Source organism: Myxocyprinus asiaticus, chromosome 28 (assembly GCF_019703515.2).
Source record: "Myxocyprinus asiaticus isolate MX2 ecotype Aquarium Trade chromosome 28, UBuf_Myxa_2, whole genome shotgun sequence".
Taxonomy (NCBI): Eukaryota; Metazoa; Chordata; class Actinopteri; order Cypriniformes; family Catostomidae; genus Myxocyprinus; species Myxocyprinus asiaticus.
The window spans coordinates 17,430,070-17,456,766 of record NC_059371.1 but is presented as its reverse complement, the minus strand read 5'-3'; the positions used below and the strand labels follow the sequence as shown (position 1 = coordinate 17,456,766).

Below are 26,697 nucleotides of genomic sequence, written 5' to 3'. Positions count from 1 at the left end.
TTATTTCCCCTTGCATTATGCAAACCATGTTTTCAGCTGCTCAGGACAAATGTACAATATATGAAGATGAATATAATTTACATCCATACAAAAATACACTGAATACAGCAAAATGATCATTTCATCAAACCACACCTTTATTTCTCTTGGGTATAAATTGTACAAACAATAGTGTAGATCAAATCAGCAACATCTTAATGTGACCCAGTCCCTGATCTCCATTTACATCGTCAATTCCTGTGAAGAAATACAAAACATGTAACTGAGCAAGACAGCTTAGGAATATCATAAAACTGTATTTAATGCATTAATGATTTAATGCAAATACACTGTATATGAGCTCTTCTCAGAACAGATGAATTGGCTTCAGAAGAACGAAAGTCATACTGTTAAATCATCACAGAAGTGTTTTGAAATTCATGCGAGGGTGGGGGGGGGGAAGAAAAAGAAAATGCATTTTATTAAATTGTCGTTATTAGATAAACTCACCATAATAGCATTGACAATGTCATTATTGTTATTCTTCAGTGCACGCACAGCCTTTGCCCTGGACACATTGGCCTGTGACATGACCAGCTCAATGTCCTTGACTTCCACTCCGGTCTCATCAACCTGTAAACAGTAAAATAAATGACTCGGTAGAAATAAAATTAATTTTCACATTTCAACACAATATGAAAACATACATATACAAACACAGCAAATAAATCATTTAAATATCACTTAATCACAATGGCATAAGCTCTCACCTCTTCTTCTTCGCTCTCCTCCTGTACTGTAGGTGTCTGTGTGTTTTCCTGAATGTTTGAAACAGCTTCTCCTTGGACCTTGAACTTCTCTGCAGCTGCCAATTGAGCTTGCTGGGACAGGTCTTCAATCTGTGAGGAAAATAAACCATCAGGATTTTAGCTTACTTTGTGAGGCTCAGTTAGCAATAACACCACTAACATTTTCCTCGCTCAGGACAGAAAGTTTGGCTTCATCAGTCTCAGAAGAACGAAAGTCAAACTGTTTAAATCATCATCAAGAGGAAGTCTAGCCTAGATTATCTAGTAAGGTTGCAATGTAAAATTACAACTGTTTTCGACCACAACATAGGCTAATAGCCAAGAGAGTGCACACTAACATTGAACTACTTAAAAGTACAGTTGAAGTCAGAAGTTTACATACACCTTAGCCAAATACATTGAAACTCTGTTTTTCACAATTCCTGACATTTAATTGTAGAAAACATTCCCTGTCTTAGGTCAGTTAGGATCACTATTTTAAGAATGAGAAATGTCAGAATAATAGTAGAGAGAATGATTTATTTCAGCTTTTATTTCTTTCATCACATTCCCAGTGGGTCAGATGTTTACATATACTTTGTTAGTATTTGGTAGCATTGCTTTTAAATTGTTTAACTTGGGTCAAACGTTTTGGGTAGCCTTCCACAAGTTTCTCACAATAAGTTGCTGGAATTTTGGCCCAATCCTTCAGACAGAACTGGTGTAACCGAGTCAGGTTTTTAGGCCTCCTTGCTCGCACACGCTTTTTCAGTTCTGCCCACAAATTTTCTAACGATTGAGGTCAGGGCTTTGTGATGGCCACTCCAATACCTTGACTTTGTTGTCCTTAAGCCATTTTGCCACAACTTTGGAGGTATGCTTGGGGTCATTGCCCATTTGGAAGACCCATTTGCGACCGAGCTTTAACTTCCTGGCTGATGTCTTGAGATGTTGCTTCAATATATCCACATAATTTTTATTCCTGATTATGCCATCTATTTTGTGAAGTGCACCAGTCCCTCCTGCAGCAAAGCACCCCCACAACATGATGCTGCCACCCCCATGCTTCACAGTTAGGATGGTGTTCTTTGGCTTGCAAGCCTCACCCTTTTATCTCTAAACATAACAATGGTCATTATGGCCAAACAGTTCAAATTTTGTTTTATTAGACAAGAAGACACTTCTCCAAAAAGTAAGATCTTTGTCCCCATGTGCATTTGTAAACTGTAGTCTGGCTTTTTTATGGTGGTTTTGGAGCAGTGGATTCTTCCTTGCTGAGCGGCCTTTCATGTTATGTTGATATAGGACTCGTTTTACTGTGGATATAGATACTTGTCTACCTGTTTCCTCCAGCATCTTCACAAGGTCCTTTGCTGTTGTTATGGGATTGATTTGCACTTTTCGCACCAAACTACGCTCATCTCTAGCAGACAGAATGCGTATGATGGCTGCGTGGTCCCATGGTGTTTATACTTGCGTACTATTGTTTGTACAGATGAACGTGGTACCTTCAGGCATTTGGAAATTGCTCCCAAGGATGAACCAGACTTGGGGAGGTCCACAACAAGGGATTTCTTTTGATTTTCCCATGATGTCAAGCCAAGAGGCACTGAGTTTGAAGGTAGGCCTTAAAATACATCCACAGGTACACCTCCAATTCACTACACCTCCTATCCGAAGCTAATTGGTTAATTGTCTAAAGGCTTGACATCATTTTCTGGAATTTTCCAAGCTGCTTAAAGGCACAGTTAACTTAGTGTATGTAAACTTCTGACCCACTGGAATTGTGATAGTCAATTAAAAGTGAAACAATCTGTCTGTAAACAATTGTTGGAAAAATTACTTGTGTCATGCACAAAGTAAAAAACAACTTGCCAAAACTATAGTTTGCTAATATTAAATCTGTGGAGTGGTTAAAAGATAAGTTTTAATGACTTCAACCGTAGTGCATGTAAACTTCTAACTTCAACTTTGTGTGTAATTTTATATATATATATATATTATTTTTACCTTGGCTTCACCAAAGACAATGTATGTATCTGAAGCTGGACTTTTGTAGACGTCTGGTTTGGTGATGACAAAGAGTATGTTCTTAGACTTGCGAATGGTTACCCTGGTAACGCCTGCAACTTGTCTCAAACCCAATTTAGACATGGCCTAGCGAAGGGAAAAAAGGTTTAAAAACAATGAACGTATTCATTATGAAGAATTAGCAGTTACGGGATTCATGTGGTTTCTTGGATTCTTTTTGTGGAATAGTATACCTTTCTTGCTTTCTTCTCACTTCTGCTTTGTTTTGCTTTGCTGACAGGTTCCTCATCGATTTCAGCAGCAGCTGCAAGCTATGGGAAGGTGAAACAGTTTCAGATCAGTTCCATGGAAAAGACTCAAATGTCTTTTCTTTCCATCTATCCCATGATCAAGAGGAATTATTTCTAACAGTGAAATTAAAAATAAGTGCTAAATTTCCATGAGTGTGAGAAATAGAAGACACCTAACTGCAACTAGCAGATGCAGAGGAAAAAATACTTATGGAACCAGACAATGCCGTGTCTTACCTGTGCCTGTTGTGTTTGTGTCTGTGCAGAGTCCTGTTCCTCCAAATCAGGAACAGATTCATCACTGTCAGATTCAGTACCAGACCCTAAAATAACCAGAAATCTCAGTTAATTGCCAATAGACACATGCAAGACACACAAAGAAAATAATAATAATAATAATAATAATAATAATAATAATCCGAATCCTGTTTAAATAATTAAAATCTTCAAATTGGGAAAAATGTGAACATCAATTTTAGTGTTTTTATTAAAACATTTAATTTTAAACAACCTGTAACATTGAGGTAAAACAAATTGACCACTTCAGAATGAGATTATATTGTTGATAACTAAATGGGTTTTGCTTGAGTTTATCACCCCATGCCCCTTCAACACCCAACTGAAACTCTTGTAAATTTCACTCAAACAGATGCAGACAGATGTATGATTCTGAAATGGACCACTATTGCTGACAAAGGACATCCAGTGTTATAAGTGTGCATTTAATGATCCTAAAGCATAATAAATAAAATAAAATAATAATAATAATAATAATAATAATAATAATAATAATACACCAACATATACTTCTAAAGAGTAGAAAACAGACAGACAGAAAGAGAGATACCCTTGTCGTTCCTGATGACTGGCTCCAGTATGGATGGGGGTTTAACTGGTATGGGAAAGGGGGCAGGTTTAACTGTAAGGGTAGGGACAGGCTCAGCTTTATGAGCAGCGTCAGGAAGAGCCTCACCTTTAGAGGTAGGGGCAGGCTTAGCTTTAGAGGCAGCCTCAACTATAGGGACAGGGGTTGTCTTTGCTTTAGGGGCAGGAGCAGCCTCCACTTTAGGGGCAGGAGCTGGCTTAGTTTTAGAGTCAGGTGTTGGCTGAGTTTTAGAGGCGGGAGCAGCCTCAACTTTAGAGGCAGGGGTTGGCTTAGTTTTAGGGGCGGGAGCAGCCTCAACATTAGGGGCGGGAGCAGCCTCCACTTTAGGGGCAGGAGCTGGCTTAGTTTTAGAGTCAGGTGTTGGCTGAGTTTTAGAGGCGGGAGCAGGCTCAGTTTTAGAGGCAGGGGTTGGTTTAGTTTTAGGGGCGGGAGCAGCCTCAACTTTAGGGGCGGGAGCAGCCTCAACTTTAGGGGCGGGAGCAGCCTCAGTTTTAGGGGCGGGAGCAGGCTCAGTTTTAGAGGTAGGGGTTGGCTTAGTTTTAGGGGCGGGAGCAGCCTCAACTTTAGGGGCGGGAGCAGCCTCAACTTTAGGGGTGGGAGCTGGCTTAGTTTTAGAGGCAGGGGTTGGCTTAGTTTTAGGGGCAGGGGTTGGCTTAGTTTTAGAGGTAGCAGTCGCCTCAACTTTAGCAGCAGGGGCTGGCTTAGATTTAGTGGCAGCCTCAGCTTTAGGAGCACCCTCAACATTAGGGGCAGGAGCAGCCTCAACTTCAGGTGCAGGAGCAGATTCAACTTTTGGTGGAGGAGCAGCCTCAACTTTAAGGGCAGGCTGAAATTTAGTGGCAGAAGCAGCCTCAACCTTAGGGGCAGATTCCTTACTGGTAGGGACAAGCTCAGTGTTCAGAGCTGCTGGGGTAACTACAGGGATTGTGCTAGGTGGCATGTGTGGGAAAAGAGGCATTGTAACAGGATTCTCAGGTGGTATGAGTGGTGGGAGATCATCATCATCCTGTAATGCTGCTGGCACAACCCAGGGAGCAGGCTTTGGGGGGGCCACAGCTGGCTTATCTTTTGGAGATTTTGCTTTGCTAACAGAAGCAGCCAGGGCTGCCTTTACATCTGTCACTGGGGCAGGGCCAGGTTTAGCTGCTGCTTTTGGAGGTGCAGAACTCTTGGGTTTCGAAACAGCAGCGGTTGCTTCTTTTGGTACTTCATTGGTAACCTTGGGAGCTTCAGCCACTTTGGGTGGACTGGAGGCCATGTCTGCTGTAAATGATTTGGGTGCAGGTGCAGCAGGCTTGGAGGTTATTTTAAAAGCCACAGGAGCCACAGCAACTTTGGGAGAGACAGGGGAATCAGCTGAATCTTCAGCTGGTTTTGCTACCTCTGGTTCTGGTATAGCAATAGACCGCATAGTTGCAACTGGTGCAGGCTCTTGAGCATGCTTAGTGGCGGAGGGAGGTGCAACCGTTTGCTCATGTTCGGCAGGTTTGAAATACTTTGCTTTTTGTTGCTTTCCCTGTTTGCCAGCCTTTATAACCTTGGGAACAGTTTGATCAGTTTTCCCAGTGACTGGAGAGTCAGCTGGAGGAGAAGCCAGGGGGGAGCATGGTGGGGTAGCACGAGGGCCAGAGGCAGATTTTGGAGAGGTGGGGGAGCTTGAGGAGGCAGAAAGAGAGGAGCGTTTCCTGCGTCCAGCAGGAACAGCTTTAGGAGCAGAGGTGAGAGATGTTGACAGCTTGGGGTTAGTCTTGCCCTCTTTAGGCTTTGCCTGAGAGGGAACAGGGGCCGCAGCAACAGGGGGAGGCACAGGACCAGCAGGTGTGGCTAATGGAAATAAAGGGGCTAGAGTGATTTTTTTGGTAATCAAAGTTGCATGGTGTACATCTTAACACGCATGCGAATTATGGGGGATGCATTCAAGAAATTGCACAAAGGTGTTTGTTATATTGCACCACAAAACTTTTTGCTAAATAAGACTTTCCACAAAAACATCTGGCTACTAAAGCAAACCAAACACTCCATGAAAAATGTGGTTAGGAACTGCGAGTCTCTTTAAACCACCACTCAAGTGCACATGCATGTTCCAGCCAGTAATTGTCAATGACCCAATGTACCAAAAGAAAAAAATATATTAATACATTCATATTAAATAAGTTCAACTATTAATAACAAAATTGGACAAATTCAAATCCAATTTACCACTACAGATAAGTTTTTAGAGAAAATGTCAATGATTCATTATTTACAAGCAATTGTAATATTGCCCATTCCGCAAATACAGATGTGAAAGTGTGAAAAAAAAAAAAAAAAAAAAAAAAAAAACTGTAGACTCCAAACTGGGTGACCTTCACCACTGAGCTATTTTACTCTCACATAGCCAGATAAGCTCATTTAAAGAATTATATAAATAACTAACATTCTGTGTATAAAAAAGGGCAACACTATTTTCAGTTGATATTTTTCCAAGTCCTCAAAAAATGAAGGGTGTGGACATAATTTGAATGGAAACAATGGTATCGCTTTTACAGCTAGCAGCAGGTCAGACTTTTAATGACCCAACTCAAAGGTGTTGAGATGGAGGGCAGCACGTTTAGAATTCAGATGAAACTGCATTGTCACTGAAAAGTAGGGGTGGGCAAAAAAAATATTTTTAGATTAATTTTTATTTATTTCATTTGGCCAAATCGATATCGATCTTTGTGTACTGGGTCTGATTAACGTGAATCCTGCAGCTTAGGGGTCCACAACTCCCAGGTGTTTGCAAGTGGAGCCTTTGTGAGTGGAGCGCATCTAACGTGTACAGCGGGAGAAGAGGATGTAAACACGGAGATGGTGTGCAACAGCTAAATCCATCCGTGTAGCACGTTGACAGAGTACAACTATTCCTTGACTCTGTAGCCAGCAGTTATGTGTGTGTGTTCCAAGAGTGCTCACGATGTGGATTCACACAAGAATGCTCAAAAATACTTAAAAAGTCTGTCAAAATACCCATCTGGTGACTTATCAAGGTATGAATGTAAACACAGAGAATCAAAATATTTTAATTATAAATGTGTAATTCCAGCTCTGTCGCTGTCTAGCATGTCATTTATAATAATAAAACAACAATAACAAGAAAGCGAGAAATATATATATAAAATTTGAGGGGGGTGGTCTACAGGTCTCCTCCTGCTGCTCAGAATCCTGTGGGAAACACTGAACTCATTTATTTTTAAACTGGTGTTCCATGTACAGCTTTAGAAACATCTCTCCAATTAGTAGTACTGAATTTTCAATGTCTAATGACTCGATTTTAATCGAATCGAGATCTTGTGAATCAAAATTGAATCGAATCGGGCATCTGTGCTGATACCCAGCCCTACTGAAAAGGCTGTGACTGCATCTTTTAACATTAGGTTAATTTGAAAGGAAAAACTGGTTTTCCATAAAATTAAGATCATTAAGGCCACATACACACTACAAAGTTTCAAGAGTGACAACTGCATATAAATGCAAGAGTTGATACCCTAAATTTTAATTCCATATGTACGGAATACAGGAGTTACACCCGCAATTGCGATGATTGAAAAGTGATAACCTTAGCAACGCTGCACGGTCTTGAGCCTGGGAACATGAATGCCACCAGTGTAACTCATTTTGTGTTTGCTCTTTTTAAGCAAAGAGATTCTATCCACCAGAGACCTATTATCAACCAGCATTGTTTTATAAGCTGCCGTCAAAAGAATCACCGTGTTTTATGCACATCCAAGCGGCTGTTGTTAAACAGCATGTGCACTCTCTCTGGACTATAATGTACAGGTTACCCCGAGACTGCAGGCCTGATGAGAAAAACTACAATGGAGAAAAAGACTGAAATATATGAATGAATGAAGACACATACATTCAGTTAGGTTCTGTACACACTACGTGAAATGTGAAAATGTGGTTGTCACTCCTGTAAATGACCAAACTGTATGTGTATGTGAGAACAGGACTAAGCACTCAAAGGTGAACTGACAACTTTTTTTGGCTGCAGTGTGTACATGGCCTAAGAGAGACTTCTTAATCTGCAAATTTGCAGTTAACTGCATCTCCTTCCTTCACGCGAAGATCAAAATGTTTTTTGCAAGTACATTCCTGAATGTAAACAAATCGATACAGAAAATACCACAAAAAAAAAAAAACAACAACCTCTGATCCAGCACAATATTTAAAATTGCCAGCCTTCAGACTGGACCACAATAATAATAAAATATATATATATATATATATATATATATAAACATATAGTTTAAGTTAAAGGTTGAAATCACTGATGTTTTGTTAAAGGTTAGGACAATGTAGAGTTGATTTGTCATGCAGAGTTGGTATGTTCATGTTCCATGCACACAGATTTAGTGATGCACCTATTTTTAACAATATCACACCTCAACTTTTAGTGCAATAGTAGTCAGTACAGGCAAATCAAACTGTTGGGCAAGTTCTTGGGTCCTGGATCAGCCTTTAATATTAGAAAACCAAACAACGTTTTCAGTATTATTAACACATAACTAACCTATGAGCCTATACTTAACCAATTTAGGTAGCTACACAAAACTATGCTGGAGTTCTTGTTTGCTATGTTAAACAGAAGCCCCGTTCCCACCTACAGTTCTGGTACTTCTATCATAGTAACTTTCTAGATGAGAACTCTTACCAGGAATGGCACACTCTGAGGAGACTTTCTCGCACTCACAAAAATAACCCGCCAGTGACGTCTAGTATGGACCATTTTTTTTCTGACGTTGTTTGCATGTGCAATATTCAATAGCGACAACACAAACAAAACCGATGGAGGCAGCTGCCTAATTAGTTAATGGTTTAAATTACAGCGCTTTTAGATGAAAGGAACTCTGGTCTCTAAAGGAAACTGGTCTATAAACAGTTTAAAAGCACCTTATTTAATTGTACCTCCTTATACAGCCTCCAAAGGCAGCATTTTCCAGTTTTCAGAATCAGCCTGTGTCTTCAGGTTACAGTTAAAACTGGGTGCATGAGGCGCGCGTGCGGTGCTCCGTGCTGCAGACAGAGTGAGAAATGAGACGAGGCGGTCTTTAACCACGCAGCACTTGCTGAACTCAATGGACAACATGTTCAAAATGCACTATAAACCTATTTATCAACACAAACTTTTACAATAGATGCTTTTAGGACTCAACATAAATTACTGTATTGAAATACTCAATGCAGTAACAGGCACGCATTACTTTCATGTAAACTAGATTTCATGACGGTTTAGTTTATAATGCATTTCATTTACCCACTCTCAATAACCATATTATTTATATCATCCCAGGAACATTTTGATGTAGTAATCCAGCAATCACTTTATTTTCTGTATAGTCAGTACAGTACTCAAAGCATGTCTCTCGATGAAGCATCTTCTGTTACTTTTAATCTGTGGTTTTTATCCGTCTTTTAATACACACATCCCTATAATGGACATTCTTGTGACCGGGCAGCAGCACCTCGTGAGCTCTGTGCCAGCTGAACACAGCTCGCCCTTGGCGTTTGATGTCGCACTGCATATTTATGAACTGCGCTGTAAGAGCTGCAAGTCGTAGCGATTTGTTTCATGACTCCAGCAGGGACATTTTATCTTTTCATTTGCACTCATTCTGTTCTGACTTTCTGGTGGATCACACTCCTCCTGATCAATACCACACCATCACTCTGTACTATACTGTTGGGCTCTGTTGTTGCTTGTAGTAAGTATATTGTGTTTGTTGTTTTATGGTTTGGTTTGCTTGTTTTGTTTACATGTATGTTTACGTTTGAGCATTGGCTGAAAGCGTAATATAAAAGTAAACATGTTATAATTGTTGTCAATATTAGTGATAGTAACTCGGCCAAACGCATGACACCGCGTCATGTGCGGTCAACTTGGCAGCGCCCATGAGCGGGCGACCCACTCAATGCAAAATTAAACTGCTTTTATTGGGTTTCTGATGACATCTCATGTGTACATCATTTAACATTTCTAAAAAAAATACTATTCATATCTGTGTGTAAAACATTTTTTTAATTAGCAAAAAGTTAGTGTACCTTTAATATCTACCACGAAAATGCATGACAGTTTAATTTATACAGCCATGTTGTTGATTAATACCAGCTGTATTTTAAAGCAAGATCTCATAATCATGTCCCAAGTAATTGAATGGTATGTTTCCCAATGTGTATGGATGAACACCTTTGCCAGTGCCCGAATTCATGTTCACAATATCATGAAATAGGGAGCTAGGGAGTGAGATAAGACGCACCCTAGGTGGCTCAAAACGCATCTCCACCTGACAAAAACAAAAAAACAAAAACATGAAACCACTCCAAACACAGAAAACTGCCTTGTGAAGTAGCTGCAACAGCTGGTAGATGGCCATAAAAAACAACAATGTCAGAAACGTGCATCTTCCAATAACCTTACTGTATTATACCGGAAAAACTGCCAAAATCAGCAATATAGCTCCAGGACCCTTGGCACAAGCCGCATTTAATGTCATGCATGCATTGCACATTTAGAGGACAGTACTAACCCGTCTCGGCCTGTGGCTGCTGCATGTCCTGCTCTGTAACAGGGACAGTTTCTGTGGCTTCGCCTGGCATTCTGGACTGCAACAGAAATGGAAATAATCACAAATGTCATATGGATCTCACAAGTGAATACAAATAAGTAGTTTTAGGCACATGTGTCTTTGTGTCAAACCTATGTGGCTTGCATACTAGGCCTCTTCCTGCTGGGCCTCTGCTATCAGCTGTCTCACAGCCGGCTGAATTAAACCTACTGGTGTGTTCACATCATCTCGAGTATCGAGTTTACGTAATAACATTTCTCAGGACTCCTGTACATAGACTCCGAGTTCTATCAAACGTCCAAAGACTAACTATAACCAATTCAGTCATTACTACACAAAGGTGTCGTTAAAGATGTGAGCGTGCAGTGTGATGGACATTTTCACGTGTGTAACAGAGAGCAGCTCTGTCACGCAGCTACTGTATGAGACGAACAAAACAATGTGGATTAAAAAGATAAACGACCGCTGGCTCAGTACAGTAGGTGTAATACTGTCACAGCATGTGCTTCTTTCTATCTAAAGATGTTTTTCAATGGCTTGCGTAATACAGCAGGCGAGATAAACTTTCCAATCAGTGATTCCTGGCACACAATACTCATTCCCTTCGTCTTTACGTTACATTAAATCCCCACAAAAATCACCACGGTTATTTCTAATAGGATATTTCCGAACAAGGTCCTAGAATTAGAGCGATTCGTAACACACCTAGCCAGCAGCTCGTAACATACAGAAGGCAGAGCGTCTTGCTACCCCATTTTGAACAGTCAGCCGGTTGTGTTCATAAAATATTTCAAGAGACAAACCAAATTATTCAATATTTACCATTAGGTACCGAGGAGTACTAAAACATCGATACTCGTACTATTTCAGGGGTCAAAAGCGCTTAAGCAACATAGGATGACAGTAGATTTAAAACGGCAGTACTCACTAGATCAGGGCACAGGATCCAAGATGGCTGTAAGAGAGGGTTTCTGACCTCTGCGTCGCTCTGATGTCACAACTCTGCTTCCGGTACGAACAGGAAGTTTCCACATGATACGCCGCTTGCTTGCTGTCTGAGAGAAGACCACATATTGAGGTGAAATGTTATTTATATGCTTTTAGCCCTCAGTTAAACACAAGTTACCTCTGTTTATTCAAATAGCAGAAAATTAGCACAATAACTGTTTGGAAGGTAGGCAGGTGTTCTTGTTTACAGCAAATCTTGCCGTAATTAGCAGTTCAATGCTAACCTGAATATTTTTGTAGCATTGAAAACGTTCACACGATGTACTACTAATATATTATGATCAGAAACACTCACTTTTATCCTATGAGTTAGAAAACACATCGAGATGTCTTTGTTTTTATCCATCAACATATCAGTTAGCTTTTCCAGTATAGTTCACTCAAAGATGAAAATTCTCTCATCATTTACTCACCCTCATGTCATCCCAGATGTGAATGACTTTCTTTCTTCTGCAGAACACAAATTAAGATTTTTAGAAGAATATCTCAGCTCTGTAGGTCCTCACAATGCAAATGAATGGTGGCCAGTACTCAGAAGGCCATAAAGGCAGCATAAATGTAATCCATACATCTCCAGTGGTTAAATCTATATCTTCGGAAGTGATATAATAGGTGTGGATGAGAAACAACAGTATTTAAGTCCTTTTTTTTCCCTCTCTAAATCTGCACCTTTGACCAGCCCCAACCAGTAGGTGGCTGTGAATGTAAAAATAAAAGATTATTTGTTTAAAACCTCAACAAAAACCCATAATGTGTCGATGATTAAACCAGTTTAAAATCATATTAAATGGCCCCTACATTCTAAACAGCACTGAAAAGGAATAAAGGAGAAATCTGCACAATGAACAGACAGAAATGGTAAGGTTTCAATCCATACATCACAGATATTAAAAAATATATTTTCCATGAATATGTATCAGGGTAGTGAGGGAATACAATTTAATTTCTGGATGTTTTTCTTACGAAAAATATAATTTGTTTTATGGTTACTGCTGATCATGGTTTTACTTTTACCTTTGGTTACTATGATCATATTGCACAGTTAAACTATGGATACAATGGAATTTCCTAATGTGTAAAATCTTTTCTAATGCCCTCTGATTGTTGAAAAAGGCTTTAAAGGCTTTTTTATCTTCAGATGACTGTATTTTAATCAGATAAGATCCTGATAAAAGAAAGAAACCTTAAATATTGATCTATTTCTCACACACACCTATAATATAACATCTGAAGATATAGATTCAACAACTGGAGTCGTATGGATTACTTCAATGCTGCCCTTTTCAATGTCCTTTTTGGACGTTCTGAGTTCTGGTCACCATTCACATGCATTGTATCACCCTACAGAGCTGAAATGTTCTTCTAAAAATCTTAATTTGTGTTCTGCAGAAGAAAGAAAGTCATACACATCTGGGATGAGAGTGAGTAAATGAAGAGAGAATTTTCATTTTTGGGTGAATGTATTCCTATGTTGTGTTTTATACAATGTATATTATGTACCATTGCACATCCTACATAATATTTGGAATATGTAAATTTTTTTGTGTTATGTGCCTTGCCACAGGACAATGTTTTTTTTTTGTTTTTGTCTTCAAAAAAACATTAGGTATTTATTTTCCTTGCCACAATCACCTTTGGCTTGCTCATTGGTGCTACACAAAAATGATTTGACAATGCACTATTTTGCTATTTCACTTTAGTCACACTTGACGTATTGTTTATCCCAACAGTGAGATGTCTATGTCCCATTTGTATGGGCGTAGGGGAGATGAGGAGGAGGATGGTGTGGAAATTGAAAAGTTTGAGATCTCTGAGTGGGACTTGGCCAATGAGTTCAACCCAGAGAGACGGAGGCACAGGCAGACTAAAGAAGATATGACTTATGGGATCTGGGCTGAACATGACTCTGATGATGAGAGGCCCAGCTTTGGAGGCAAGAGGTATGGAGCTGTTGTTTATAATGAACATTTGAGCTCATCTCAAACAGTTATGCTGCCAGAGACTTAGATAACTAAATAATAAGTGCTTTTGAATATATGCATGTCTACTTGTTGTAGGAGAATTAAAATATTCCTCCTCTGGGCTCTTCTAATTTTGTTCTTATGTGTACAACTCTCCAGTCAACATCCAAAAATGAAATTTACTCATCCTCATGTTGTTCCAAACACAAAAGGAGATTTGAAGGCCTCAACACACTCACGGCAAAGTGTTTGGCAAAGTTCTTCGCTCAGAGCCTAAAATACGTTTGAAACAGCTGAGCAACGATATACTGTTTGCGAACCTTCAAACACCAGCCAAGCCACTGAGGGAGGCTTTAAGAGGAGCATGTATTATATGAGGAAGCTCAAGACTGCATGTAAAACATCAACTAATATGCCTTTAAAATGTTTTATCAATGACGTCATGCCTCATTCTACTGTATGAGTAGAATTCACACGAGATCAGTAAAAGACGCTGTTTTAACTATTTTAAAGTAACATACAGTATATGCAGTAGATCAGTGTTTCCCAACCACTGTGCCGTGGCACACTAGTGTGCCATGAAAGATTGTCAGAAGTGCTGTGTAAAATTATCAGATTCCACAAAATAAATCAGGGCTCTAGACTGTGACTAATTTTGCAACCATTTGTCCTAACAGTGCGATTCAACTTTGCAAGAGGTCGCACTGGTGCGACTACAAAGTTGGTAGACTCTCTGTTTGTGCGTTGTTGATTTTTTATTGTGCATGAGTAATATCAAACTTTCCAAAAGCGAAAGGAAACAGCTCTACCTGGATCAGTCAGTGCAGCTCAATGTACTGATCAGTGCAGAGATGTGCATTTACACGTGGACCGGTGTTTATCTTCAGATGACTGTATTTTAATCAGATAAGATCAGATAAGATCCTGATAAAAAGAAACCGTGAAAGAAAACTCATCCTCACTGTCAGAGTATTTTAATTAGCCATTGGATTTGTTATTTGTAAAAAGTGTGCCATGGCAGAAAAAAGGTTGGGAAACACTACAGTAGATAATGTACCATTTGTAATGTTTACCTTTGGCAATCATGGCACTAATGTGCAAACACGCTATACGCTGCCATAATATGCGCCGATTACACTGTTATTGTAATTTATGATGACACTTGGGCTGCAACTAACGTTTATTTTGATAATCGATTAATCTTCGATTACTACTTTGATTAATCGGTTAAAAAACCATTTTATTTCCTGAATTTTATTAAAATATTTTTTTTAAGATAAGGGCATATGGATTTAGTTCAGTTTATTTTCAGGACATATGCAAAACGGTTTATTTCCTTTACTTTTTTTTTTTTTTAAAAAGTGCTGTTTATTGTATGATGATCCATGGGGATGGAGTGGGACAAAAAAAAAATCAGCCCAGCAGAGGGCAATGGTGACAGCAGAATAGAAATATGAATAATTATGCCCTGCTGAAAAATACATAATTATGTTAGATACATATGCTTGTACACAGTCACTGATTACACACATTTTAAGTATTTTACATTAATATTGTAGGTTTCAAAATAGTATTGTCACTGATTACATGTTTCTAAACTTTTTTTTTTCTTCTTTTAATGTGTTTGTTTATGCAGTAAAATAATGTTTGCCATGTTATAAATTTACTGGTGAAATCAGACATTACATTTGGCATTATCAGGAGAACTTTCAAATATCAGGACCCTTACAATTATTATTATACATTATATTCATCATTACATACAGTTTAATATAGTACAGTCATCTGTAAACACAGTGCAGATTCACTATCCCGCTGAAAATAGTATAGTTGCAAATTAACCTGCTCTTTTGAGGAGGAGAAATCATCTCAAACACTTAAAAAACCGGCACACTTTGACCTTTGAGATATCAGTATTAAATCCATGAAAGCTGCATAATTGATCACCAGTGTTGGGTAAGTTACTTTCAAAAAAAGTAATCCATTACTGATTACTAATGTAATGTAATTGGATTACTAATTACTTCATATGGAAAGTAATTAGATTACTAATTACATTACTTTGAAGTTACTTTCTAAAACCAATCAAACCTGCGGGGAAAAAAACAAACAAATGTGACATTAATAGCTCTTAGTACTTTAATATTGACTGAAATATTAACCAAATTACAGCAATATGACAAAGACAGCAACTTGGCTAAAGAGATCCAGTGCATTTCTAAAAATGCAACTTAACTTTCTTATCTCAAATATGCTGTAGTAGTATCTTCAGGTGTGTGTGTGTGTGTGTGTGTGTGTGTCTGCTGTCTACAACCATCTTAGCTGTGTGTGGCATGTATGTGTTCAGTAAGCTTGTTTACTTGTGTTGGTGTGAAAGACTAAAAGAATACTAATGAACTGAAAATATTTCTGAAAACCCATTTGCAGACAGCTTTGATAGTAAAACCATTGTGTATTTTAATGCTTTTTGTTTCTTTTTGGTGTGCATATACAGGTTTGATTGTTTGTTGCATCATGTATGTCTGTTTGTATGTGTACATGTGCAGCATGTGTGTGTTTACACAACTTTACAGCGATTGGATTATTTCTACCTCCCTCCTTGTGCTCAGACAAATTGAATATCCTTTATCACCTGTGCATCTGTAACACTATAGCATTGTGTTTGTTTTTTATTGTGTACAGTACATAAAGAACATAAAAGAGCCGTTTGCTTAGTGACGTCTTTTTCAAGACGCCGTTCTGCAAATGTTCCCACCTTGTGAGCGATATATCACTCTGTCAGACAGGAACGAGCGCTGTTTTCCACATACACCCGAAACTGATCCCCTCTCCTCCCGCAGCAGCTGCAGAAGGACACCCGAGGGAGACGCGTGAGGATGGGGCGGAGCGCAGAGATTTGAGGAGGATTTGTCGGTGGCCAAGCCTTGCGTGCCTCAGACAGGGCTGGGAGCATGCTAACACAGAGCTCGCTGAGATTGATTGTGAGCGCATAAAAACTTGAAATGCTTCACCTTCGTTTTCAATTTGAATAAACAACTACACACCGCTGCGTCCATAGTAACACAGCTCACTCATCTGCCATCGCCTCGATACGTGTCCGCAATGCCATGGTGGTTTGTTAGAGCACATGCTCATCAGCTGACACAGCAACACACATAAAAGTACTAACATAGGAACGTAATACATTTTAAAATGCATTCTACTTAATATTATTGTTTTAGCAATAAATGTGTAATCCAAGTAACTTCATTTTATTCATGTCTGTAACTGTAATCAGATTACTTAATTTTAAGTAACATGTTATATTACTGTGTTACGTCAAAGTGTAATCAGATTACAGTTACTGGAGCGCGAACAGACAGCATTTCTGCGTGGGGCGCGCTTGAGAGATGTGCAGGTGCAAGGCGATCGTATGGCGAAGAGAGTGGCTATGTCTGAAATCATTCACTATTTCCTATATAGTAAATGGCAGTTAGTGCACAATATCTCAGCAGTGAGTGAACGAAATGAGTGCGTGAATTCGGACGCTGACGTATACACCGAGCGTTGGAGCTCTGGGGCTGTCGCAGAAGCAACGTCACATGAACTTTTAAAATACTTGGGCCTTACTTGTTATTCTAATTAGATAATATATTAATACAATAAATCTTAATTCTGTTTGTCATTTTTAATATATATGTTAATATAAAGAGTAAACATATTTTATCAAATGTACATTATTGTATTTATTTGTTATACTTCAGTACCTTTAAACTCCAATACAAGCTGGGTAGTGTTTCTTATCTGACCATATTATCATAACCTACATGTTATAACCGAATATTTAAATCACAGAATAATCATTTCCACTGTGTGCAGTCTCCGGATTTAAAATAATATCACCTCAGTGAATTATTTAGTAAATAAAGAATTCTTCATCTTAATGGCAAAATTCTGTATAAATATAAATAAAGAGTACATTTTAAAACATATCTGTATGTTTTGCCTCTATATGTTATTATGTTATTTTAATCAAGTAATGATTTGTCAAAGTAATTTAATATATTCAGCATGAAATAAAACATTGCAGGAGTGAAGGAAGCAGTTCATACGTCTTCCCCACGGTGGATTATGGGCAATTAACCGTCATCGAGTGTATATCAAATGTACATGTGCCCTATGCAGGCTGCGTTTAGAGAGTGGTGGTACTGCTGTACATAACTAATGATCTAAATTCTTTTGACACTGAAAACTGTAACTATACTGAAATAAGAATTTACGCAGGGCTTTAAAAGCAATAAAATAGAAATTAGGCATTAATAAGATCTTGATTTGGTTTATATTTCAGCATTGTATATAATGTCCCTGTGGGACATTTTCACGTTTTCAACATAATAATTACTAGAAAGGTTTCCAAACCTTATTGATAAATTCATCCAGATCTGACAAGAGCCCTTAATGGGATAGTTCACCCCAAAATGCAAATTTTCTCATCATTTACTCACCCTCATGCCATCACAGATGTGTATTACTTTCTTTCCTCTGCTGAACACAAATGAAGATTTTAGAAGAATATCTCAGCTCTGTTCGTCCACATAATGCAAGTGAATGGGTGGCAACATTTTAAAGCAAAAAAAAAAAAAAAAAAATATAATGTCAGCATAAAAGTAATTATTAAGACTCCAGTGGTTAAATCAATATCTTCAGAAGCAATGTGATATGAGAACGTGTGGATGAGAAACAGATCACTTTCACATTCTTCTTATTTTTGTGTTTTTGGTGATTCACTCGCCCCCTGCTGGGCAAGGAGAATGCTGTCTATCAAAAAATGACATATCACCCACACCTATCATATCACTTCTGAAGATATGGATTTAACTACTGGAGTCTTATGGATTACTTTTATGCTGCCTTTATGTGCTTTTTGGAGCATCAAAATGTAGGCACCCATTCACTTGCAGTATTCACTTGGATGGTATGAATAAATTATGATAATTTTCATTTTTGGGTGAACTATCCCTTTAAAGTGATAGCTCAGCCATAATTTGATATTCTGTCATCATTTCCCAACCCTCGTGTTGTTCCAAACCCGTGTGACCTTCCGTATTCTGTGGAACACAAAAGATGTTAGACAGAATGTTAGAGACTGACAGTCTCGGTCAACATTCACTTTCAAAACATAGAGAAAAAACATTCACTGAAAGTAAATGGTGACTCAGGCTAACATTCAGTCTAATATCTCCTTATTGTGTTGCATGGAAGAAAGTAAGTCATACGAGTTTGGAACAACATGTTGGTGAATGATGACTGAATTTCCATGAAGAATAATAATAATAATACGTCTGTAATACATTTTAAATGTGTATTATGTAATGGAATATAAGGGAGTTAACTTCCATTATGTCATTTGTTAAAGTAATGAGTAAGAAGGTGTTTAGCTTCTGGTACAAAGTTTTCCTGAAAGTTGGCCGTGCCGAGCTGTTACGAACCACCGAAACGAACTCAAAAACACCTTTTTGGCTAGATTTTGTTCTAAATTACTTCACACCCATTCCTTATTGGATTTCATATGAAGTGTGCAGGGGCCAGCAGAATGTTAGGGACTGACAGCCTCAGTCACCATTCACTTTCATTGCATCTTTTTTTCCATACAATGAAAGTAAATGGGGACTGAAGTTGTCAGTCTCTAACATTCTGCCTAACATCACCTTTTGTGGTTCTTTAAAAAAAAGTAATACAGCTTTGGAACGACATGAGAGTTGAGTAAGTGACGAATGTTTATTTTTTGGTGAACTAATCCTTTTTTTTATTATAATATTTTTTTTCTCCCCTTTTCTCCCCAATTTGGAATGCCCAATTCCCAATGTGCTCTAAGTTCTCATGGTGGCGTAGTGACTCGCCTCAATCCAGGTGGCAGAGGACGATTCTCAGTTGCCTTCGTGTCTGAGACCGTCAATCTTATCACGTGGCTTGTTGAGCGCATTACCACGAAGACATAGCACACGTGGAGGCTTCAAGCTATTCTCCGCGGCGTCCACACACAACTCGCCACACGCCCCACCGAGAGCGAGAACCACATTATTGAGACCACGAGGAGGTTTACCCCATGTGACTCTACCCTCCCTAGCAACTGGGCCAATTTGGTTGCTTAGGAGACCTGGCTGGAGTCACTCAGCACACCCTGGATTCGAACTCACGACTCCAGGGGTGGTAGTCAGCATGAATACTCGCTGAGCTACCCAGGCCCCCGAACTAACCCTTTTTATATTTATATTATTAACCATGTAGATCGAAGGACTTCTCAGCTCCTGTAAACTTTGTAAGTGCTGGCCTACGGAAGACTGCAGCTGAGGAGAAAGCAGAAAAAGAGGGTTCAGATGACTCCAGTCAAGATGGAGATACACCACCTCCACCCCGCACTTCTGCTCCCAAAAAACTCCAAACGGTACAGTGAGATGTCTACAAGACTGACACAGCAACAAGTCTTTGGTTTTGGATATTGGGCCATTGAAATATTTCTTGATATCTGTCTTTGGATTCATTTGGTTAGGGTGGGAGCTTTAAGACATCTCAGAGGTTTGCAGGTGGTATCAGGGCAGGACAGGACCTGGGTTCCTGGGAGAAACACACACGAGGCATTGGTCAAAAACTCCTGCAGAAGATGGGCTATGTTCCAGGAAAAGGGTTGGGCAAAAATGCTCAGGGTAAAATAATTCAGTCCATAGCCTTTATTTTATACCTCAAAGTACTGATTCTGTCTGAGTACAGTTAGCTTATAGTGAGTTATGTGTCATGTTTTTATTTACCTGGATTGATTATCTGGATTGAAGTCTGTTTACAGTGTCCTGACATGTTTGTCTGCAGGTATTGTGAATCCGATTGAGGCTAAGGTGCGGAAGGGGAAGGGAGCGGTTGGTGCATATGGAAATGAAAGGACTCCACAGTCCCTACAGGATTTCCCAACTGTAGACTCTGAGGAGGAGGAGGAGAAAGTAAGTCAACTCAAAAACAGGAGTGGTTTTTGTAACTAGTGCCTGAAGCTAATGGCAAGCATAATACAAATGTTTAAGATTCACCATCATTTTACGTGACGCAAAATCACTTTTGTAATTAAAGATGATGACTGCATCAAACTGGATCACATGTTTTTCAAAACACCATCATATTATATAACTCTAGAAATAGAAAAATATAGTTATTTAATTATAATTATACACCATTATTTAAACAAAATTGGACAAAAATGACAAACAACAAGTCATCAGAACATATTGTAAGTCTAGGCTCAAAGCAACACTTTAATTCTTCACTTTCTCTTTTGCAGGAATTTCAGCGGGAGTTGGGGCAATGGCGTAAAGAGCCAGGAGTGGTGAAGAAAAAGCCTAAATATTCTTACAAGACTGTGGAACAACTGAAAGCTCATGGCAAACTGGCCAACCAGAGCATGAGCAGGCCTGCTGGAGAACTGGCTCAGGTCAAGGTAAGAGAGCAGCAGGCATAGAGTAATGGTCAATAAGCATTACAATACACTGCACAGTAAACAATTAACCCTCCCCCCCCGTTTCAGGTGATAGATATGACAGGCAGAGAGCAGAAGGTGTACCACAGTTACAGTCACATGAGTCAGAAACACAATGTGCCCGAGGAAGCCCCTTTGAGTGTGAGCACACGAGAACAGAAGAGCTCTGGTTTCTCTCTGCCAGAGCTGGAACACAACCTCCAACTGCTCATTGAGCTCACAGAGCAAGATATCCTACAGGTACAGAACTCACAAACAAAACTGTGATCTACCGACATAACATTGTGCTCCGAGAGAAATGGGAAAAATAAGACACTGTCAGTATCAGTGTACACTACATCCTTGGTTTGCAAACTTCTCAGACCAGCTACACTGTAAAATATTTTCATAATTTTAACGGTAAAAGACTGTAAAAATGCTACAGTAAAAAAACATTAATTGGTTAACGGGCAGTTAGCTTAAAATATACAGTACAAATTGTAATATATTTAAAAAGACAATACATGTAGTTTTATGGTACAATTTTGTAAAAAAAAAACAAAATGTAATGTAAAAAGTATGATTTTCTGTATAATTAACAGTAAAACTGTATGTTTAACAACAGTACATGTACTTTTTATGGTAAGCTATTGTTAAAATTAAGGTAAAAAACAATAATCGGGCTTTCCCAGAATTCCCTGCGTGACCCAGTTCATTTCATTATATTTTCTTGGAATAGTTATGTTTCTTCTTATTATCAGTTATGTACATTGGGGTGTTCTGTGTTATATTTAATGTAGTTTAGTTAATGTTTATTACATTAATTTAATTTCACATGTGTTCCCTGATGGTGTTTAGTGTTTGTGTGAGTGACACTGAGCACTGTCTCTACATGTTTATTGGTCATTGCTCCAGAAAGGGCCTCTGTTGATGAACTTCATGTCATCATGTGCACTTTTGTAATTACTATGATGATTAACAATACATTATAAAGTGAAAAGCAGATTTTTACAGTTTCAGAAGGTTAATATGATATTTAATAATATAAACGACGTAAGGCACCGTAAAAATACAGGCATCAAAATTACATCCTGTAAAGCCTGAAACGTTTTTACCGTTTTTTTTACGGTGAATTTAACAGGATTTGTTTTTACAGTGTAGTTTAAGTACCACCTAGAGCTTGAGATGAAAATTGGTGGTTTATATTATATTGGTGAAGTGAATATAAAGATAAACAAAGCATGGAAACATCATTATTGTAAATTCCCAGGGCTGTTTGTGTGGTGTACCACTGGGATGCTCTTTTTACCACAGTTTGGGAACCACTGTGCTACACCATGTGAGAAGTATGAGACAAAAACTATTGTCAGACACATAAAAATCACTTTTTTACATATTTTTCCTCCTAGCAGGACATTTTATTTATTTATTTATTATTATATTTTTTTCCATTTTTTCTCCCGATCTGGAATGCCCAATTCTCAGTGTGCTTTTAAGTCCTCGTGGTCGCGTAGTGATTCGCCTCAGTCCAGGTGGCGGAGGACGAATCCCAGTTGCCTCCATGTCTGAGACCATCAACCCGCGCATCTTATCACGTGGCTTGTTGAGCACGTTACCGCGGAGACAGCGCGTGTGGAGGCTTCACGCCATCCACCACACGCCCCACCGAGAACTAACCACATTAAAGCGACCACGAGGAGTTTACCCCATGTGACTCTACCCTCCCTAGCAACCAGGCCAATTTGGTTGCTAAGGAGACCTGGCTGGAGTCACTCAGCACACCCTGGGATTCGAAGTAGCTATTTTACCACTGAGCTACCCAAGCCCCCTAGCAGGACATTTTATTAAAGATTCAATGTTTTCTATTTAAATGCATAATTTGTTTAATAAGAAACACCTGCTTTAATCACTAACTGAAACCTCAAACAAGTTTTGAACAAAGTACTTTGTGTTATGTGTATAGAGTGCTAGGCGTCTGCAGCATGAGAAGGACACTGTAGTGACCCTGACCCATGAGAGCGACGCCCTACAGGGCAGGCTGGCAGAGGAGGAAGAGGCTATTGGTCGGTTAGAGCGGGTGCTGGACATAGTGGAGCATTTTGAGGCGGGTGAAACGGAGGGCAGCCCTAAGCTCAGCCTTCAAGAATGTGCTCAGGTCTTCCAGCAGCTGCAGACAGAGTTCTATCAGGAGTATAAGACCATGGAATTGGGAGATCTAGCTGTGTCTGTAGTGCATCCTCTACTGAAAGAGAAACTGCGCCACTGGGATCCATTGAAGGTAAAAACTTCACTGTCTATAACACTGTTTTAAAGTAGCCATCTCATGGTAGTCTTTTGATCCAATAATTGATAATCTGTTTGATCATATAACAACCAATAAACATGAGCAGGTTTCCCAGGTCTCCTATGCAACGAAATTGGCCCGGTTGTTAGGGAGGGGAGAGTCACATGGGGTAACCTCCTTGTGGTCGCGATTAAGTGGTTCTCGCTCTCATTGGGTCGCATGGTAAGTTGTGCGTGGATCGCGGAGAATAGCATGAGCCTCCAATATGCACAACGAGCCACGTGATAAGATGCGTGGATTGACGGTCTCAGAAGCGGAGGCTACTGAAACTTGTCCTCCACCACCCGGATTGAGGTGAGTAACCGCGCCACCACGAGGACCTACTAAGTAGTGGGAATTGGGCATTCCAATTTGGGGAGAAAAGGGGATTAAAAAAATAAATAAAACACAAGCAGGGTTCAACAAAAAAACATTTTCAGGCCCCACCACAAAAAAAAGATAAACTGTATTTTTTGCAGTGTATTTTTTAACGTGTCTTATATACAGTATATATACCGATCAGCCACAACATTAAAACCACCTGCCTAATATTGTGTAGCTCCCCCTCGTGCTGCCAAAACAGCGCCAACCTGCATCTCAAAATAGCATTCTGAGATGCTATTCTTCTCACCACAATTGTACAGAGCGGTTATCTTAGTTACCGTAGACTTTGTCGGTTTGAACCAGTCTGGCCATTCTCTGTTGACCTCTCTCATCAACAAGGCATTTCCATACACAGAACTGCCGCTCACTGGATCGCATGGATGATTGTTGGTGCTGTTTATCTGTCTTTATCTATAGGATTGTTCAGATGGTTTAGAGGAAGTCGGTCAATGGAGGGCCATTCTTGAAAACTCACAGTCTCTTCAAAGTGGACTGGATACTTCTCAGATGGACCCTTACCACAGGTAAACCATACGTGAGTCCTGTATATGTGGTGTGTCTATGGATGTGTAAGCAGGTTAGTTGAGCAAGTGTGTTCGTGTGGCTCCAGGTTGATATGGGAGGTGTGGGTTCCTGTCATGAGGATCTGTGTGTCTCAGTGGCAGACCAGAAACGTGGGGCCCATGGTGGACTGTGTGGAGTGCTGGGCCCCTGTGCTACCACTTTGGATTCTGGACCATGTTCTGGAGCAGCTTATTTTCCCACGACTACAGAGAGAAGTTTGTTTTTCACATTTGCATCAGACCAATTTATATTGCATATTCCCTGGTCATACTTGACAAGTAATATTCATGCAGGATATAAATCCTCTCTCTGTTTTTGGATAGGTGGACAACTGGAACCCACTGACAGACACGGTCCCCATCCACTCATGGATTCATCCTTGGCTGCCCCTGATGCAGACCCGCCTTGAGCCCCTATACGCACCAATCCGCAGCAAACTAGCCCATGCCTTACAACGCTGGCACCCCAGCGATTCATCTGCCAGACTCATTCTGCAACCCTGGAGAGACGTCTTCACACCTGGTGCCTGGGAGGCTTTCATGGTCAAAAATATCGTCCCCAAACTCGGTATATGCCTGTGATTGTCTGATTTGGCAGTGCATATGCTGTCCTGATTCTACAAGCCATGTCCCGTGCCCTGACGGTGATAAAGACTTAGGATGCCATTTGTACTGATAATTTTCTTTTGATAGCTGTAAATGTTTAAAAACTGACATTCTGGGATTCATGCTTTTTCTATCATGAGATTTTCCTGTCATGAAAAACCAGCAGCATTGTGCCATGTAGCACTTAGTAACAAGTTTTTGGGCTATGAAGTTCTTTAACCCTTTAATAGAACGGTAAATAATACATACATATAAAGAATCATGTTTGGTGCTTCCTCTCCAGAATACTGAGTCAGATTCTGCACAAATGAAGAAACATTTGTTTTGCTTTGTTTTTTTAAGAAAAACATGCTCTTATTTTATTAACCACCATCTGACAAAGTATTTTAAGCTATCAAATAGCTTATAAAAATGGACCTCACAATGGAAAAATCTTGACAATCTCAACAATTTCCATATTAAGTCTTAAAAAAAAAAAAAAAACATTAAGAAATCTTAACATGGCCAGTAAAATCTTTGTATTTGTAAAATTTCTATAACATGAGTTAAATGTTTAGGTTAGTAACTTGTGTCATCTGGTCACCCTATTCTGAGGGAGTGCCTGCCTAAACTTTGTGTTGGTTTGTTGCAGCTTTGTGTTTAGGAGAGCTGGTAGTGAATCCTCATCAGCAGGTGTTGGAGCCGTTTACCTGGGTGATGGACTGGGAGGGCATGCTCTCGGTCTCCACCATGATGGGACTACTGGACAAGAATTTCTTCCCCAAATGGCTACAGGTCAGCAAACTGGCATGTTGTCTTGTAAAGTTAGTCAAAAGAATACAATACCTTTTGTATTAATGCAAATCATGTGCAAGTGCTAAGAAGTAATAATTAGATCCAAATCTGATTGGTGTAATGCCAAAATATGGCTTGTATTTTAAGGACCAAATGTTGTCATTTCATGTTGCAGGTGTTATGTTCGTGGCTCAGTAACAACCCAAACTATGAGGAGATCACTAAGTGGTATCTGGGCTGGAAGAGCTTGCTCTCAGAGAATCTGCTCGGTCACCCACTGGTCAAAGACAAACTGAACGAGGCTCTCGACATTATGAACCGTGCGGTTGCTTCCGGACTGGGTTAGTCATACACGCATATTTCCAAATATCACAAAATATCTGTTCACCTTCCCTTTAACATTATACTGTAGATGCCAACTCTCTACTCTCTTTTTTTGCAGGTGGATACATGCAACCTGGAGCAAGGGAGAACGTCGCATACCTCATTCAGACGGAGAGAAGGAAAGATTTCCAGTGCGAGGTACAGCCTGAGCGCCGTGAAGTGGAGAATTCTGTTCCACGCCCACCAGGCACGGCCCAAGTACCGACATCTGTACCCACCAATTTCAAAGATCTAGTCCAGGCCAAGGCTGAGGAGAATGGCATTGTCTTCATGCCACTTGTGGCCAAACGTTATATGGGCAAACAGCTATTCACATTTGGCAGAATAGTCATCTACATTGAGCGTGGAGTGGTCTTCGTGCAGGGTGAGAAAACCTGGGTTCCAACATCACTACAGAGCCTAATTGACATGGCCAAGTAAGACTGATGCTGGTTTGAGTGGGATTAGGAGAAACTTAAGAGTGTTTTACCATGTCTGTCATAATGCTGTTTTATACGTTAAAGAACTGGTTTTGAAATAAATTTGTGCTTAAATTAACGGTGCTTGACTGTTTTGTATCAAGCTACCAATTGTGTCTGTCATTTTGTCCAAATCTGGGATAAATCCAAATGCATGGTTTCAACAACCACTTTCATTTGTCGTTTTGACCTCCATGA

General features: G+C 39.6%; 2 protein-coding genes and 2 non-coding genes across 6 annotated transcripts; 1 reads left to right on the top strand and 3 right to left on the bottom strand.

Annotated features, from left to right (window-relative positions):
- Nucleotides 1-116: 116 nt before the first annotated feature.
- On the bottom strand, nt 117-11,577 carry LOC127418718 (nascent polypeptide-associated complex subunit alpha-like). 2 transcript variants are annotated; one of them, XM_051659444.1, is made up of 9 exons: nt 11,490-11,566; nt 10,523-10,598; nt 3,936-5,798; nt 3,326-3,411; nt 3,032-3,109; nt 2,778-2,924; nt 750-878; nt 490-612; nt 117-237 (listed from the first exon to the last, which is right to left on the bottom strand). In XM_051659444.1, the coding sequence occupies exons 2-9, from the start codon at nt 10,590-10,592 to the stop codon at nt 223-225; spliced, it is 2,511 nt and encodes an 836-aa protein (XP_051515404.1). In that variant the 5' UTR covers nt 10,593-10,598; nt 11,490-11,566; the 3' UTR covers nt 117-222. The 2 variants fall into 2 exon arrangements, with proteins under 2 accessions (XP_051515404.1, XP_051515406.1); XM_051659446.1 differs by lacking the exon at nt 3,936-5,798 and having other exon boundaries at nt 11,490-11,577.
- On the bottom strand, nt 342-407 carry LOC127419576 (small nucleolar RNA SNORD59). The gene has a single exon (XR_007893698.1). It is a non-coding gene; the product is annotated as a small nucleolar RNA SNORD59 (small nucleolar RNA).
- LOC127419575 (small nucleolar RNA SNORD59) lies at nt 955-1,030 on the bottom strand. The gene has a single exon (XR_007893697.1). It is a non-coding gene; the product is annotated as a small nucleolar RNA SNORD59 (small nucleolar RNA).
- On the top strand, nt 11,578-26,578 carry LOC127418719 (tuftelin-interacting protein 11). Of its 2 annotated transcripts, XM_051659447.1 has the most exons (14): nt 11,578-11,639; nt 13,300-13,509; nt 19,798-19,954; nt 20,060-20,213; nt 20,374-20,501; nt 20,834-20,989; nt 21,077-21,268; nt 22,971-23,285; nt 24,132-24,238; nt 24,325-24,493; nt 24,602-24,845; nt 25,515-25,657; nt 25,833-25,998; nt 26,100-26,578. In XM_051659447.1, the coding sequence occupies exons 2-14, from the start codon at nt 13,304-13,306 to the stop codon at nt 26,459-26,461; spliced, it is 2,499 nt and encodes an 832-aa protein (XP_051515407.1). In that variant the 5' UTR covers nt 11,578-11,639; nt 13,300-13,303; the 3' UTR covers nt 26,462-26,578. The 2 variants fall into 2 exon arrangements, with proteins under 2 accessions (XP_051515407.1, XP_051515408.1); XM_051659448.1 differs by lacking the exon at nt 11,578-11,639 and having other exon boundaries at nt 13,365-13,509; nt 19,385-19,954.
- Nucleotides 26,579-26,697: the final 119 nt, after the last annotated feature.

Bases quoted from the DNA above. Each gene is read 5' to 3' on its own strand.
- LOC127418718 (XM_051659444.1), bottom strand. From the start codon at position 10,592: ATGCCAGGCGAAGCCACAGAAACTGTCCCTGTTACAGAGCAGGACATG. The intron at 3,412-3,935 runs GTATCTCTCTTT...TGGTTATTTTAG, and splicing joins AGTCATCAGGAACGACAAGG to GGTCTGGTACTGAATCTGAC. The intron at 3,110-3,325 runs GTAAGACACGGC...ACCTTCCCATAG, and splicing joins CACAAACACAACAGGCACAG to CTTGCAGCTGCTGCTGAAAT.
- LOC127418719 (XM_051659447.1), top strand. From the start codon at position 13,304: ATGTCTATGTCCCATTTGTATGGGCGTAGGGGAGATGAGGAGGAGGAT. The intron at 24,239-24,324 runs GTAAACCATACG...GTGTGGCTCCAG, and splicing joins CAGATGGACCCTTACCACAG to GTTGATATGGGAGGTGTGGG. The intron at 24,846-25,514 runs GTATATGCCTGT...GGTTTGTTGCAG, and splicing joins AAATATCGTCCCCAAACTCG to CTTTGTGTTTAGGAGAGCTG.